This window comes from Penaeus chinensis, chromosome 31 (genome assembly GCF_019202785.1).
Source record: "Penaeus chinensis breed Huanghai No. 1 chromosome 31, ASM1920278v2, whole genome shotgun sequence".
NCBI lineage: Eukaryota > Metazoa > Arthropoda > Malacostraca > Decapoda > Penaeidae > Penaeus > Penaeus chinensis.
In genome coordinates, this window is record NC_061849.1 from 18,686,512 (window position 1) to 18,703,640 (window position 17,129).

Consider the following 17,129-nt stretch of genomic DNA (forward strand, 5'->3'; position numbering starts at 1 on the left):
CCTCCCCCCCCTATTCACACTACGAGAGATACTTGAACTCTAATACGCCAGTGATGAGTGAGCTTCAAAACCTACGCGGGCGACTATTGACCCTGTCATTCTCTCTCCATTTTTGCGTCTCCTCCACTTTTCTCTCCTTTTCTCTCCTTTTCTCTCCTTTTCTCTTCTTTTCTCTTCTTTCCTTTCGTGTCTCTCCTTTCATGTCTTGCCCTATCTCCTCTCCTCTCCTCTTCTCTTCTCTTCTCTTCTCTTCTCTTCTCTTCTCTTCTCTTCTCTTCTCTCCTCTCCTCTCCTCTCCTCTCCTCTTCTCTTCTCTTCTCTTCTCTTCTCTTCTCTTCTCTCCTCTTCTCTTCTCTTCTCTTCTCTTCTCTTCTCTTCTCTCCTCTTCTCTCCTCTTCTCTTCTCTTCTCTTCTCTTCTCTTCTCTACTCTTCCCTTCTCTTCTTTCCTCTCCTCTTCTTTCCTCTCCTCTTCTCTCTTCTACTCTGTTTTTCTTTCCCCTCCTTTCCTCTTCTCCCCTCCCCTCTCTTCTCTTATCATACTATTTCTTCCCTCTCTGTCATCTTCTCCCCAATATAATTTCCTTCGTGGTGGAGGAATAGAGGCAAATAGGGAGAGGGAGAGGGAGAGGGAGAGGGAGAGGGAGAGGGAGAGGGAGAGGGAGAGAGAGAGGGAAAGGGAGAGGGAGAGGGAGAGGGAGAGGGAGAGGGAGAGGAGGAGGGGGGGAGGGTTGTTTTCGACCGTCCGCCCTCACACATTCAATCTCACGCCCACCCCCGCCCCTACCCGATTCCTCCCTCCCCCCCTCCCCCCACTCCCTCCCTAGGGACCTTAAAGGCGTCTCGCGTTCAACTTGCAGCAGGTATATTGAGGTCCGTTGCACATTATATATTCTCTCTCGTCTGGTTCGTCTCTGGTGGGACTTCATTTTTATTTATTCATTTCTTTCCTATCCTCTGGCTCATTTCGTCTAGCCATTCCAATCTGGGTTTTTTTTTCTCTGTCCGTTGTTCTTTGCTGTCAATTTCTACCTCTCTACCTCTCTGCCTCTCTCTCTCTCTCTCTCTCTCTCTCTCTCTCTCTCTCTCTCTCTCTCTCTCTCTCTCTCTCTCTCTCTCTCTCTCTCTCTCTTTCTTTTTTTCTCTCTCTCTCTTTCTCTCTCTCTCTCTCTCTCTCTCTCTCTCTCTCTCTCTCTCTCTCTCTCTCTCTCTCTCTCTCTCTCTCTCTCTCTCTCTCTCTCTCTCTCTCTCTCTCTCTCTCTCTCCCTCTCTCTCTCCCTCTCCCTCTCCCTCTCCCTCTCCCTCTCCCTCTCCCTCTCCCTCTCCCTCTCCCTCTCCCTCTCCCTCTCTAACATTCCGTCAACGTACATTTTGTTTTACTCTCTATGAAAGGCACTTTATTTCCTCACTTAATTTCATGAAAACTAAACGAAACCCAATTCTCTTCTCGCAGTGATCGCATTCCCTCTACATGAAAAATTAAAAGCAAAAGAAAAAATAATGACGGAACACGAGTTAAAATGCATTATTCCTGACTCCGCTAATTATGTTATTTCCTAACAGCCATTAACACTAAGCAATGACTTTTCATTAGTGTGATGCCCCACTTCCTGTTCTTAATTCAGTGATTAATGAAATGATTAATTCTTTGATATAAAACGTTTACAATTTGATTTTTTTCCCTAATTTCCCTTTGTTAACTCTTGTATTTTTCCCTTCATGCATAAATAGTTCAAGAATTAATTAATCCTTTTACCTTTTATCTAATTCGCTATACATCTGATTTCTGACTTCATTCATTCCCTTTCATTTATATCCGTACCTGATTTAGCAGTTCAATTGAATTTTGAAACCCTAAAATCCTAATCAATTGATTCGCAAATCCCTTTCACCTCCTTTATAATTACTAGCAATTCATTATCTATATATTTGATAAATAAAATAAAATGCTACTGATTTTAGATATCATAATGATTATTCCTCTGCCTGTTTGTCTGCTTTCTGTTGGCCTCGCCATTGCATGTATGTCTTCTCTGTCTACCTGCCTGCCTGGCCGACCATATGCTTTATTCCGTGATTCCCGTTTTGCTTGTTGGCTACCCTTATGCTTTTCTGCCTGTCTGTCTCTCTGGTTGTCGATCTGTCTGTCTGCTTGTCTGTCTCTGTTTGTCTCTGTCTGATTCTGTCTATCTGTCTGTCTGTTTGTCTGTCCGTCCGTCCGTCCGTCCGTCTGTCTGTCTGTCTGTCTGTCTGTCTGTCTGTCTGTCTGTCTGTCTGTCTGTCTGTCTGTCTGTCTGCCTGCCTGCCTGCCTGCCTGCCTGCCTGCCACTCATCAAGGATAGTTCATTCACTCTCGAGTGTATAAACGTCACGCGCCACAAACCTTTTGTTTCCTTCAAGTTGCCGAAAGATCTCCGCCCTTATCACAGTATCTCATAAGACCCAAAATACCACGCCCATACCAACACCAAGAAATGAGACAAAATGTAAACAAAGATGAAAATGATGACAACAATAATGCACATTTTTCTTTTCTTTTCGTCTGCATTCTGTAACGTTCTCAAGCTGCCCGCGACCGAACGATGGGAGAACTGAGAAAGCTTGAGAGAAAAGGGTAATGCAGCGGGAGATAATGAGGCTCGATAGGGAGGGAGAAAGAGATAGAGAAGAATAGGAGGAAGGGAGAAGGTGAGAGGGGGAAGGAGAGAGGAAAGAAGGTAAAGGAGGGAGAAGGAGGAGGGGAATGAGAGGAGGAGGAGGAGGAGGAGGAAGAAGTGGAGGAGGAGGAGGAGGGGGAGGAGGAGGAGGAGGAGGAGGAGGAGGAGGAGGGGAGGAGGAGGAGGAGGAGGAGGAGGAGGAGGAGGAGGAGGAGGAGAAGGAGGAGGAGGAGGAGAAAGAGGAGGAGGAGGAGGAGAAAGAGGAGGAGGAGGAGGAGGAATAGTAGGAGGAGGAGGTCGAGGGAGGACAAGGACGAGAAGGAGTAAAAGGAGGTAGAAGATTTGTAAATGGAAGAGAAAGATGGAAGGAGGGGAAGAAAAAAGAGGAGAGAAAAGAGACTAAGGAAGAAAAGAAGAATGACGAGGGATGGCATCAGTAGGAAGAACGGAAAAAAAAATAGAGAGAGAAAGTACGAATGGAAAGAGAAACAGAAGAAAAAGTGAGAAAAAGAAATCCTGTTAACGAAGACTGAAAAAGACAGCACAAAGAAGAATCCGAAAAAGTCAAACGAAAGAAAGAAAAGAGTGAGATAGAGAGAGAGAAAGAAAAAATACAGAGTGGCACAGAGAAAGGTGACAGGCAAAGAGAACAGAATAAGCGAGACGTAAAGAGAACGGAAGTGAAAGAAAAAAGAAAGAAAGAAAGAAAGAAATATGTAACAAAAATAGACACAATAGCAAACTAAAAGAGAACAGACGGGAGGAAATGGAAGGAAAAAGAAGCAAATGGATAAAAGATTAAATAAAGAAAACAGACGAACATCGCAAATAACATTTTAATTATATGGCAAAGAATAGGTTTCGAATCGATATGAAAAAATAATGATAACCAAAAAAAATGGGGAGAAAGATAAAACATAAATAAGTCGCATATCCTCAAAACATCAACCGGAAATGAGGACCTAAAAACAAACAAGTAAATAAATAAATAAATAAAATTCTTAGCGGAAAGAATTTAGACGTAAAGATGCCTCTGCTAATACCAAAAATATTCTGCCTTTGCTCCATCTAGTCTCCCTTTTGCTCCTCCCCTCCCCTCCCTCCTTCCCCTCTCCCCCTCTCCGCCCCCGTTCCCTCTTCCCGCCTTCCCCTCCCCCCCCCCCACCTACACCTTCCCCGTTTCCCTTCCCCTACCCGTTCCTCCCTCCCCTTCCCTACTCCCCTTACCCTGCTTCCATCCCTTCCCCTACTCCTTTCCTCCCGCCCCCTTCCTCCCTTCTCTCTTCCCCTCTCTCCCACCTTCACCTTCCCCGTTCCTCCCTCCCTTACTTCCCCTTCCGTTTCCTCCATCCCCTTCCCCCCTACTCTTCTCCCCCCCCCCCCCCTCTATTGGACTATGATTCGGGTCTTGTCATTTAAAAGTCTGGCAAGTTTGGAGTTTATGAGGCATGGGGGAGGGGGAGAGGGGGGTCATGGGAGGGGGATAAGGGAGTGGGAAAAGAGGAGGTAAAGGAAGGGGGAGAGGAGGGTAGGAGACGGAGACGAGAGGGGAGAAGGGAGAAGGAGAGGAGGGAAGGGGACGGAGAGGAGAGGGGATGAGGGAGGAAGGACATGGAAATAGTGAGGGGTTGGGGCTAAGGGGGGGAGGGGTAGAGAGGCGAGAGAGACAGAGGGGGAAGTGGAAAGGTTGCCTGGAAGTAAGTCAATTTTGGACTCTACGGTTGGGTTTAATAAGGGTCATTATCCTGCAGTCGGGTGGAAGGTACCTCAGGCAAGCACGCTGGCAGGCAGGCAAGCAATTTGAGGGACGAACATAGGCAGGAACTTGTCTCTAAAGAAGCGACCTATTGAAAGCTGTTAGGGGGGGAGGGGGAGAGGAGGGGGAGGGGGAAGGAGGGGAGTTACATACACGAAAAGGCAGCGTGAAAGAGAGATGGGGAGGCAAGAGCTAGAGAGAGAAAGAGGAGGAGGAAGAAGAAGAAGAGACAGAGGAAGAGGAAGAGGAGGGGGAAGGAGAAGAGGGAGGGAGAGAGAGAGAGAGAGAGAGAGAGAGAGAGAGAGAGAGAGAGAGAGAGAGAGAGAGAGAGAGAGAGAGAGAGAGAGAGAGAGGGAGGGAGGGGGAGGGAGAGGGAGAGGGAGAGGGAGAGAGAGAGAGAGAGAGAGAGAGAGAGAGAGAGAGAGAGAGAGAGAGAGAGAGAGAGAGAGAGAGAGAGAGAGAGAGAGAAAGAGAGAGAGAGAGAGTTAGAGAGAGTGTGTCAAAAGGAACAAAAACAGAAAAGCAATCAAACACATAGAAAGCAAAAATGAAAAGCAAACACTCCTGAATATAAATAAAAAAGTCAAAGACAAAAAACTGCAAAAATAAATGAAAAGGTGAAAAAAAGGAAAAAGAAAAAAAGAAAAAATAATATTTGGCGTCATTTCAGAGACACTTTCAATGCCGTGTTGATCCTCAGAGTCAAGCGACCACTCGGCTTGCACAGGCTTGCGAAAATGTTGCTTTCAAGGATGAAGTTTACAACGTGCATTTCCTATAAGCGCGCGCATGTGTGTGTCCGGGATTCTTTGATATTTATGCTGCCAATTATTACCCAATTTCTACCTAAATGAATTGACTTTAAGTACGTCGTCACATGGAATATGATCCCAGGCGTAAGAGACTTCAAATACGCAGTTAAATACATCCCAGCTGGCGTAAATTATATGCATGACGGATGGACGAAGCAAATAGACAACTAATAACAATAATAATAATATATATATAATAATAATAATGATGGTGTTGATGTGATGATGATGATGATGATGATGATGATGATGATGATAATGATAATGATAATGATAATGATAATGATAATGATAATGATAATGATAATGATAATGGTAATGATAATAATAATAACAATCATGACCATATTAATATTAATACCACATAACATGATCAAATGCTTGAATATGTTTGTATGTACCTAAAGTTTCCACAAATGTCAACGCATTTCTCAGCCCAAACGGACGCCAGTACTCACCAAGTAGTTTGGAGAGCCAGTCAGCGAGGTCCTCCTTGAGGGGGAGCAGCTGCCGCTCGTGGGCCTCGGCGATCTTGGCGTTGAGGAGCGACATGTACTCAGCCTCCGTGCGGGGGTACTCGTCGTCCTCCAGCTCGAGGCAGAAGGAGGGCTCCCTGGAGGACGAGGGAAGGGAGAAAAGAGGGAAAGGTGAGGGTTTTTTTCCTTGTTTTTCGTTCTTTGTTTTCTTATTTTCATTTTTCTTATCATCTTTTCTAAGTGTAGGAAGGAGTGATGGGGACTGGGGGAGAGGGAAGAGAAAGGAGGAGAAGATAAGAGGAAAGATTAAAGGAAGAGGATGGAGGGATGGGGGAGAGGGAGGGGAGGAATGGGGGGAGGGAAAACGAACAAAGGAAGAGGAAAACAAGAAGAGAAAGAATAACCTTTAGATTTGGAAAGGATAGGTCACGGAGGCAGATGCAAAAAGAAGAGAAAACTATAAGAAAAGGGAAAAGAAGGGGAGGAGAGGCAAAAGAAATGAAATGATGTGAATGAAATGAAAATGAAATGAAATGGAGGGAGGGATGGGTAGGGTTGAAGCAAAGGGAAAGGATGGAAAAGAAGAGAAAGAAAGACAATGGGAGAAAAGGGGAAGAGAAGGGCGGAAAGGGAAATGGAAGAAAAGGGATGGGAGAGGAAGAGAAAGCGACGGAGAGGAAGAAAGGGGAAACCTGACGAAAAGATAGACAGAGCACATAAATAACAAACAGAATAAACATCAAAAGAGATGAACATCCCAGAACGCGACGACAGAAGAATTTTAGCAGGAAAGACTAAAGTGCATTAGACAAAATGAGATTAAAGAAAGAAAAGAAAAAAAAAGTACAAAGCAAATGGAATCTAAAAGACGCATCTCAGAGGGAGGAAAAAATAGGAACAGGTCGGTAAATCATAAAAGGCAACCCGGCAGATTTCTTAAAAGAGCAAACAGAAAGAAAAATATGAGAGAGAAAGAGAAAGAGAACAGTAGAGATAAAAAAAAAAAGAAGAGAGGAAAGAGGAAGAAAGAGAACAGTAGAGATAAAAAAAGAAGAGAGGAAAGAGGAAGAAAGACAGAGTTAATATTGGTCCTAAACCCCTTTTTTATTTACTCTTTTACTCTTCTTTCGCCTCCTTTCTCTTCCAGCATGACAAAAGGGGGTGATTGAAGTAGCTGGTATTTGAATCCAGCCAGGGGGGGGAATGGAGCAGGTGAGGGCAGAGAGCGGAGGAAAATAGTCTGCTTTTCTATCCGTGAATGTGTGAGCTCGAGCAGTCACATCACACGTCTGCACATTCATAAACATGTAGGTATACAGCACGCACATACGTTAACACACACACATAAATACAAACTCGAATACGAATACAGACACAGTAGATACATAAACATAAAAATGCACAGACACACACACACACACACACACACACACACACACACACACACACACACACACACACACACACACACACACACACACACACACACACACACACACAACAACACACACACACACACACACACACACACAACACACACACACACAGACACACACACACACACACACACACACACACACACACACACACACAACACACACACACACACACACACACACACACACACACACACACACACACACACACACACACACACACATAACATAGAAAACCTCGGTTGTTGACTGAAGACAAAGCTTAGTAAAAAAAAAGTAACCTTCAGATTATCAAACTTAAAATATCTCATCTTACTGCGACATACATAATATTATTCTTACAGTTGTGATAAGATAAGATTAAATTATCAGCTCTAAGCCGGGAGGAGGATGTGTAAGGGACAGGTAAAGATAACATTGTGAATGGCACTCTGCATACCAGAAAAGAAATGTATTTACTGGACTGTTCTGGTAAATGGAGATAGGCGGAAGGGCATATTTCAACAGAAGAAAACAAATCGTATATAATACTCATAAAGCAATTACAAAGGAAATAGCAGGATCTATATCACACGCACGTACGTACAGTACTTATCTTCCTCGCAAAGTAATCATGCAAATCCCTCCCGTGCAGCGTCCGCCGCGTGCCAGCAGACAGCATGACTCACCTGGACTTGCTTCTGGAGGTGCGCGGCGTCCGGGGCGTCCGCGGCGTCACCATCACCTCCGAGGACGAGCTGGAGTGGAGGGCGGACTCGAGGCGGTCAGCCGCGTCGCTCACGCCCGCGTCCTCGTACACGCCGCTGCCGTCCATGGGCGCCCCGCTCAGGCCGGTCGCCGGCTCCTCCCTCCCGCCGCCGCCGCGCCCTCCCGAGCCCGCGAGGGACGTCTGGCGCGTCGCGGCGTCCTGCGCCTGGGCCGCGCCGGTGACGCCATCGCCCGTGCCCTGCCCAGTGTCCCTGGGGATGAGGGGCGTGGACTGGCTCATCTCGGGGGGGAAGGACGAGGTGGGTGTAGTGGGGGTGGTCCTCCGGCCCGGGCTCGAGGCGCGGCGTCTGGAGCCGCTCCTGCTCCTGCTAGGGGTGCGCGATGGCTGATCCAGCAGGAAGTCCACGGAGCCCCTGACGGGCGTCTCGTCGTGGGAGCGCGCGGGCCGCGAAGACCGCGGGCCCGTCTCCGGTGGGGCTGGCTTCGCCCCCGGGGTGGGTGGCTTTTGCCCGCGCGGCGCCGTGCCTGCGGCGGCGTGCAGGCAGCCCACGGGCGTGCGGTCGTGGCTGCCGTAGACGCGCCGGATGAAGGCGCCGGGTGGGTGGGCGGGCAGGGCGGTTTCGGGCTCCGAACGGCCATGGAGAGGTGCGGGGCCCACGGGGGACCGCGCGGGTTGTGTGGGCGGCGTGAGCTCGACGGGCGGCGTGAGCTCGACGGGCGGCGTGGGCTCCACGGGCGCCTCGGGTCCGTCGCGAGGCCACCAGCGGCCCGACTCCCCTGCGCTGCCGCCGAAGGCCAGCTCGACGGGCGACATCGCCTCCGTGTCGAGGCCGCCGTTGTAGAGCGCCTCGCCCGCGCCCTCCGGGAAGCCCGTATGCGTGGCGGCATACTCGTAGGTGGTGGGCGCGGTGGGCGTGCGGTAGTGCGCCACGGTGAAGAAGGGCACCTCGTAGTCGGCGTCCGAGCGCGCCGAGAAGGAGGGCGCCGGAGCGCCGCTGGGGAAGCCGGACGCATCGTAGGGGCGCGGCGAGGGGTCAGAGGGCGCCTGGAACCCTGGGGGGGCCGCGTCGGCCGCCCGGGGGGAAGGAAGGGATTCCGGGGTGCTGCACAGAGTCGTCATGGTCGTCGCTACGCCGCGCGCCCGCACGCCCTCGACACTGGCGCCCGCTCTGCTCTCATGCACCGAGCTCTTCCTCTAGGCGCGCTACCATGCACACTCATGCGATCACTCGCTCGGAACCGACTCGGCGCTCGACCGAAGCATCGACACTGAACCGAAAGCGGCGCCGAAGTCCCTCCTCGCACGCGCACTTGGGCCGCAACTTCTAATGGACGGGAGCTTTTTAATGACCTTTTTTTTGTTTTCTTTTTCCTTCTTTCAATCCACCTCACACTCACTATACCACGCTCGTCACTGGCCTTGTTGTTGTGACAAAGTGACGACGTTTGAATCTGCGCGCGCGCTGGATTCGTGTTGTGTTATCATTGATCGGCTAACCTACCAAAGAGAATCAAATCGTATACATCCAAAAAAGAGAAAACTATCGGAACCCAAAAGGAAAGGATTATATAGAGAAAGTTTCTTTTTTTTCCAAAAGCAAATAGTATTCTGACTTCAGTAGCTACGGTAATCCTTATTCTATTTTACACACACCCACACATACATATATATATTTATATTTTATAGACACGCTACAAAAAATCGAAGAAGTCGAAGAAGTAGACGAGTAAGAAGAGGAGCCAACAAAGGGGGATAAGCAGGGCAGTTTTCTCTACGACTCGCTAACGCCTTTATCAAAATAAGGTCTTCTTGGGATGCTGGGCGGAGGCGTGGTTCCTTCTTGGATCGAGCGCTGACTATCACAACCATGAAGAGATGTAAGAGAGAGAGAGACTCGTCGCTACGTCGCCACAACCATCATCATCATCACCTGCAAGAGAAGAAAAACGAATATTAGAAAGGCATGTCGAAAGAGAAAGTGCGTGGAAGAGAGGGACTCGAAAATGAAAAGAGTTGTAATCTAATTCCCAGTTCAGGAGGTTGTGGTGGATGGGTGGATGGGTGGCAGGGTGGGTGGGAGGAGGGCGTGTGGAGGGCTGGCATGGTGGGCGGCTGTGTGGATGGGAGGGTTTGTTGGGGCTTTGCTGGAAGATGAGGTGGGGGCAGAGGGGGTCGGGTAGGCTTGGGTGGACAAGGTAGTTGAAGGAGGAAAGGGGAGGGGAAGGGAAAGGAGCGGGAAATGAGGAAGGGGGAAAGGGGAGGAGAAGGGAGAGGGGCGGGAAATGAGGAAGGGGGAAAGGGGAGGGGAAGGGAAAGGGGCGGGAAATGAGGAAGGTTGAAACTAAGGAAGGAGGAAGAGAGAAAAAATGGGCAATGGGGAAAATGAGGAAGATGGGAACTGGGACAAAAGGAGAGAGGGGAAGGGGGAAGGGAAAGGGGTGGGAAATGGGGAAGGGGGAAAGGGAAGAGGATGGGAACTGGGAGGAGAGGACAATGAGGGGAGAGTGTGCATGGGAATTGGAGAGGGGGAAGCGGGGAGGGGGACACAGTGGATGGTGGGTGGGTGGAGGGGGCGGGGGTGCAAGGGGACAGGAATAAAAAGTGACATAATTGGATTTTTGGGAGTTAGTGTACTGCGTGAAATTCATTTCGTGGAAATTTACCTGTGACGTTTGTGATCACTAGGAGAGTGCAAGCCCACAATTGCCTGCATAGCAGTTCTCATTTCATATGCAAATGGAAACAACAACAATCTTGTAGTTTTTTATGAAACGGAAAAGCCTAAGATAATATCTAAACACTCTGAATTCTGTAATATTATTTCATGAAATTCTCTTTGTGTTAATTATATGAAAAATGTAATGCGAATAATGAATTACACAAACGCAAGTTCGCAAGCGTGCACACATAATCACACACACGCACGCACGCACGCGCACACACACACACACACACACACACACACACACACACACACACACACACACACACACACACACACACACACACACAGCTGCCCCCTCTCTCACACACGCTGATGTCGTTTACTTTACATCTTGCAGAGCCGGCAGCAACATTGCTACCAACTTTATTTTAACTGCCAGTTACAATTACATTTTTCACAAGGATTCTTCACTGATGGAGTGCTCTAAGCAAAGAAATTTTGGTTAAAAAGTGCCAGAGGCTTCTTTTTAGGAGAAATTTAGACAAAGGTATTCGGTTTCCATTATATTATAATAGTTGCCGAATTTTCAGTTGGAATGACAAACTATGAACAGAGACATTGCATTGATTAAAAAAAATTCTCTCTCTCTCTCTCTCTCTCTCTCTCTCTCTCTCTCTCTCTCTCTCTCTCTCTCTCTCTCTCTCTCTCTCTCTCTCTCTCTCTCTCTCTCTCCTCCCTTCCCCCTCCCTTCTTTCTTCACTTTTTCTCTCCTTCCCTCCATCCCTCACCCTCCTTCTTCCTCCTTCAGTCTCTCTCTCTCTCTCTCTCACCCTCTCCCTTCCTGTTTTCACTTACCCCTCTATGTCCCTCCTTCTCTCTCCGTTCCCTTTCTCTTCCCTCAATCCACTTCCTCCCCTTCTCCCTCCCCGTCTCGCTAACTCATTTGCTTATACCCTCACCTCTTCTCTCCCCCTCCCTCCCTCCCTGCCCCCCCTACCCTGTTTCCCCCCTTCCTTCCCTGTTTCCCACTCTCCCTCCCTGTTTCCCTCCCTTCTTCTGTTTCCTTACCTCCCGCCGTTCCCCTCCCTTCTTCTGTTTCCCTCTCTCCATGTTCCCCTCCCTCTCTATTTCCTCCCCTCCCTGTATCCCTCTCTCCCTTGCCCCCTTCCCCTTCCCTCCTCTCCGCCAAGCGCCACAACGCCCCTTTACACCTTCCTCCCGAACGCCAACTTTACTCAAACCTACGCAGCTTAGTCATTAATATGCGGGCGGGACTGGTGAATAATTCTCAAAGAGCCCCGGCGCGGCTTCTACCGGAATCGTTCCCTCTGGTTCCTCCCGCTCGAAGGAATGACCGGGTATAATGACTGTTTGCCAGTGGACTGGGTTTTCTCGGTTTTGCACTGGATTCATAGACTGGCTAATTAGTTCACTACGCGTACTGGGATGCCGAGCGCTGACTGACTGATTGAACGAGACGGAGAGGCGCGGTGACAGATTGCCAGGTCTGGTTTAAGGATTTCAATGACTGTACCGGCTGATTATTCTGATTTTAATGTTTTCTACTTTCTGATTAGTTGATTGATGGGTTAGGATAAAAGGGCGCGCCGCGATATCAGCTGCTCGCGAATTACCACGCGAAGTGTTATGTTAAGGACTGTTACCTTAATTTACTAAACTGACTGACTGACTCCTTAACTGAAAAACAAGAGATGAACGTAAAAACACGCACACAAACCGATTATTCTTGATTTTTCTAGTCTCTCTCTCCTTCCCATCCTGTTCCCCTCCCCGTCTCCTTTCCTTCCCCTTCTCTCCTTCTCCTTCTCCTTCTCCTTCTCCTTCTCCTTCTCCTTCTCCTTCTCCTTCTCCTTCTCCTTCTCCTTCTCCTTCTCCCTTCCCCTTCCCCTTCTCTCCTTCTCCTTCCCCATCTCTCCTTCTCCTTCCCCTTCTCTCCTTCTCCTTCCCCTTCTTCCTTCTCCTTCCCCTTCTCTCCTTCCCCTTCCCCTTCCCCTTCCCCTTCTCTCCTTCCAATTCCCCTTCCCCTTCTCTCCTTCCCCTTCCCCTTCCCCTTCCCCTTCCCCTTCCCCTTCCCCTTCCCCTTCCCCTTCCCCTTCCCCTTCCCCTTCCTTTTCTCCCTTCTCCCAACTCCCCCGTGGGCGTGCGAGACGTGTGGGCGGCATTATCACATAAAACCCGACTAATCCCAGAGCTTATTGGTAGCGTCACGGGCCTGCCGACTGGTGTGACTAGTATGACAGTCACGCTCACCGCCAGGCCACCTTTGAATCCAGTGTCATCTCTGATCTACGTTCTGTATGGATGCCACTCTAGATGCTTCACTATTATCTATGCTGTGATGTTACAACGGTGTTTGTTTTGAATAAGTTCAGAGTTCACTGAGAAAGGAAAATGTTCAAAAAGTCATGCGAGTCTGAGTTCAACACCTCGAGTGTGTGCATGATCAACGAGACGTTCCTGAGACTGTTGCATCACCCCCATCAATTGCGCCTCGTGACGTATGACCCACTGCATGACATCGCAACCTGTTAGTTTTTTGTTTTTTTTTAATCCATATCTGTCCTCGAGCTTTTAGGCAAAATTCGTACAATGATTCATATATTAATTCATGATGATGATAACATTAATAATAATAATAATAATAATAATAATAATAATAATATAATAATAATAATAATAATAATAATAATAATAATAATAATAATAATAATAATAATAATAATAATAATAATAATAGTGATAATGATAATAGTAATGATAGTGATAATGATGATAGTAATGATAGTGATAATGAGAATGAGAATAATAATAGTAATAATAATAACAACAACAATAATAATAACAATGGCATTGATAATAATGTTTATAATGATGATGACGATGACGACGTGATAATGGCGATGATGATTATGATGGTAATAATAATAATGGATGATAATGATGATAAAAATAAGAATTAAAATAACGATAACAACAATAACAACAGCAACAGTAATAACAAACACATTCACATACACATGCAGCACAACCAATGTCTCGTTCTCTGCATGACGGAAAACCCAGCTATATTCATGCACAGCTCCAGGCAGGCAGGCACGTGCGGGTGGATCGCTCTCAGAAGTTACCTCAGGAACCACAGGGTATCTGAGTGTCCTACCGCACGCCCGCACTCGACCATGATACCATCTGCGCCATACCAAGACTAGGTATCTTTTCTGAGTCGCTGAGTCCTTGAGCGAGTGGTAAGGTGTTATTGCCGTTATGTTCACTGCTTATTAGGGTAGTTTGTCGTCACTGTTGGTGTTTATGCTACTTCATTTAACGCCGCCGATGTCGATGGTGTTGTATCGTCGTTGTTGGTATGTTCGTGACTTTTGTTACTGTTGTTGATAATGATAGTGTGTTGTCAGTGTTGGTATTTTCATTTTCTGTTATTTCTGTCGATACTTTTGCCGCAACTTTACTGTTTCAGGCACTGCCGTTGTTGCAAATATCTTCGTCGTTACTGACACCGATGTTCTCACCTTTGCAAGACTGGCTACTGTCCCTTTTGCAATTGTGACTCTACGCTATTGTTACTCACACATTACTTCTGCGCGTGTTATTGTCACTGTGAGCGGTTGCCACTCTTCCCGCTTAATCGCCTCCGTCACTGACTTTGTTTTAACCGCTGTTGCTCTCAGTATCCTTCCGTTTTGGCTTCATTTGAATGAGGATAAGCAACTATTTTTGTGTTCCTCTTTCCTATTTCATTTTTTTTATTTTTTTTATTTTAATTTGGTACAACGAAGTCGCTCGTAAAGGCCGTGGAACTACCGCTGATCTTGTTTCCCTTTTTTCTGATTCGTTTTCTATGTTTGTTGTTTGCTCCTCTTCTCCATTTCATTGTTTTCATTCTTCTTCTTCTTCTTCTTCTTCTTCTTCTTCTTCTTCTTCTTCTGCTTCTGCTTCTGCTTCTGCTTCTGCTTCTGCTTCTGCTTCTGCTTCTGCTTCTGCTTCTACTTCTGCTTCTGCTTCTGCTTCTGCTCCTACTTTTTTTCTTCTTTTTTTTTATATTCGTTATAAATCATCAAGCAGCGATTCATTCAAAACCCTCCTGTGTTGCTTCCAATCGTGCACAGTTGCCGTGAGTTCATGGTCGTGGATGATGCAAGAATTCGTTCTAAAACACATCAGCAATTCCTAGAGTGAATGAGTTTGCAACATGCTTTATGCAACAGTCCCTGCAGTAAGTAAGCTAAGCCTTGATGGAAAATATCATTATGTACCATGCAGAGAGAGGCGAAGGTCTTGAGAAGGTCAGCCAGGGTCATGTTACAAGTTAAATCACTGTCCAATGACGGTGCTAGAAACCTGTTGATCGTGATCATATCAAATTGAGTGCAAATGCAAATATATAAAAAGCAATATAAATATAAATTACTAGTCATTCGAAATCTTGGAAATCCGTCAGATACAGTTTTGTAATTTGATATTTACCAGGAAAATGATGATCACGTGGCTTTCCAAAATATTTCTGATTTTATGTCGACAACAATAATTGAGTTTGGAAGTTTTTGTTCGAATTTTCAAAACAATAACTTCCTGATAAACAAGTTTAGCGATTTTGTTAAAAATCCAATCAAAAGAATGTTTTTGTTGCGATGAAAAGACGAACACGAGAGAAGAGTAGCAGGGAAAGGAGGAGGAGGGGGAGGAGGGGGAAGAAGAGGAGAGGGGGAGAAGGAAAAGCAAGAGGAGGGGAAGGAGGGGGGAGAAGAGTAGCAGGGAAAGCAGGAGGAGGGGGAAGAAGAGGAGAGGGGGAGAAGGAGAGCAAGAGGAGGGGGAGGAAGTGGAGGAGGAGGTAGAAGAAAAAACGAAGAGAAGGAGGAGGATGCAGGGAGAGGAGGAGAAGTAGAAGTAGAAGAAGAAGAAGAAAGGAGTAGGAGGGAGAAAAAAGAAGTAGACAAAGAAGAAAAGGAAAAAGGAAAAGAAGTAAGCGAGTGAGAAGAAGGAGAAGAAGAAAAAAAGAAGGAGAGGCAGGAGGAGGAGAAGGAGTAGATGGTTAGAAAGAATAAAAGAGGCGAGAGAAGGGAAACAGAAATAGATGGAAAAGCGAGAGAAATATGAGAAACGAAAGCGAAAGAAGGAAAGAGCAAAATGCTAGTCAGTTCTAAGAATAGCATTTAAGATTCCCTCGTGGCTCAGGCTGTTACAGATGCATTAGCTAATCACTCACGTAGGTGTCACTGAAGACGCAAACACAACTTAGATAGATTATATTTACATACGCACAGACATGTATATGTAAATGTATGTAAGTGTATCCGCGCGTGCCCGTGTGTGTGTGTGTGTGTCTGTGTGTTGGTGTGTGTGTGTGTGTGTGTATGTGTGTGTGTGTGTGAGTGTGTGTGTGTGTGTGTGTGTGTGTGTGTGTGTGTGTGTGTGTGTGTGTGTGTGTGTGTGTGTGTGTGTGTGTGTGTGTGTGTGTCTGCCTGCCTGTCTGTCTGTCTGTATGTATGTATGTATATAAATCTTATCTATATCTATATATAGTATTTATTCATCAACATCACATGATTCCTCAATCAGGTTTCCTCCTCCAAGCCCGACATCTGACTATTCGAGATCATCGTCATCATCACATCATCGCGAAGAGCCCAACGGGAAACAGAGGACAAGCTGTGCACTAAGAACATACAGTGACTTCCTTATGCCCATAGCTACGACCATATCACCGCCCCCTCCCCTCCCCCGCCCCCTCCCCCTCATCTCCTTCTCCTCAACCATCCTCCTCTTCTTCACACCTCTCCCCTCCCCCTTCCCCCTCTTTCCTTCCCTCCCCTCCCCCTTCTCCCTCCCCCTCCCCCCCTCACCTCTTCCTCCTCAACCATCCTCCTCTTCTTCATACCTCTCCCCTCCCCCTCCCCCTTCCCCCCCCTCCCCCCTCCCCATCCCCCTCTCCTCCCCCTCCCCCACCACCCAATGCCTTAATACATTTTTTATTGCGTTTTTTTCATATTTTCCTCATTTAACAGAAGTAACATTTTTGCTGTTATACTTTTTTCGTGTTAGATCTTTGACTGGTGCATCATAAAATAAATCATACTGAAACGACATTAGTATGTTTCAAAAGTATACATTTGGAGTTTTAAGCCAAAAAAAAAAATACAGGCGGGGTGGAATAAAAAATCACTAAGGCATTAAAGATCAACGGACTTTATGCATTCCTAAACATTTTCCACTTCTCTGACACGCAACTTTTCTTTTAAGGTGGAGGGGGGAGATAAACAGATAGATACAGAGAGAGAGAGACAGAGAGAGAGAGAGAGAGAGAGAGAGAGAGAGAGAGAGAGAGAGAGAGAGAGAGAGAGAGAGAGAGAGAGAGACAGAGATACAGAGAGAGAGAAAGAGAGAGAGATTCAGAGAGACAAACAGTCACACACACCAACACACACACACACACACACACACACACACACACATACAAACACACACACACAAAGTGAAGTAAATGTCACATAGCAACAGTGCCAGGGAGGGGACAGATGGGGAGCGAAGGGAAAGGGGGGGGGGTGGCACCAGTACCCTTGACATTTCACGCTCACTTCCGGCATGCA

The 17,129-nt window shown here is 47.0% G+C and overlaps 1 protein-coding gene and 1 long non-coding RNA gene across 2 annotated transcripts in view; both read right to left on the reverse strand.

Annotated features, from left to right (window-relative positions):
* Positions 1 to 5,072: 5,072 nt before the first annotated feature.
* Positions 5,073 to 9,104, reverse strand: LOC125042078 (vegetative cell wall protein gp1-like). The gene is made up of 3 exons (XM_047637543.1): positions 7,804 to 9,104; positions 5,666 to 5,836; positions 5,073 to 5,139 (listed from the first exon to the last, which is right to left on the reverse strand). The coding sequence occupies exons 1-3, from the start codon at positions 8,961 to 8,963 to the stop codon at positions 5,073 to 5,075; spliced, it is 1,398 nt and encodes a 465-aa protein (XP_047493499.1). The 5' UTR covers positions 8,964 to 9,104.
* An 86-nt stretch (positions 9,105 to 9,190) lies between these two features.
* Positions 9,191 to 17,129, reverse strand: part of LOC125041624 — a 27,105-nt gene continuing 19,166 nt past the window's right edge. Inside the window, exon 2 of the long non-coding RNA XR_007116308.1 lies at positions 9,191 to 9,774. This is a non-coding gene — a long non-coding RNA (uncharacterized LOC125041624). The remainder of the gene's footprint in view (positions 9,775 to 17,129) is intronic.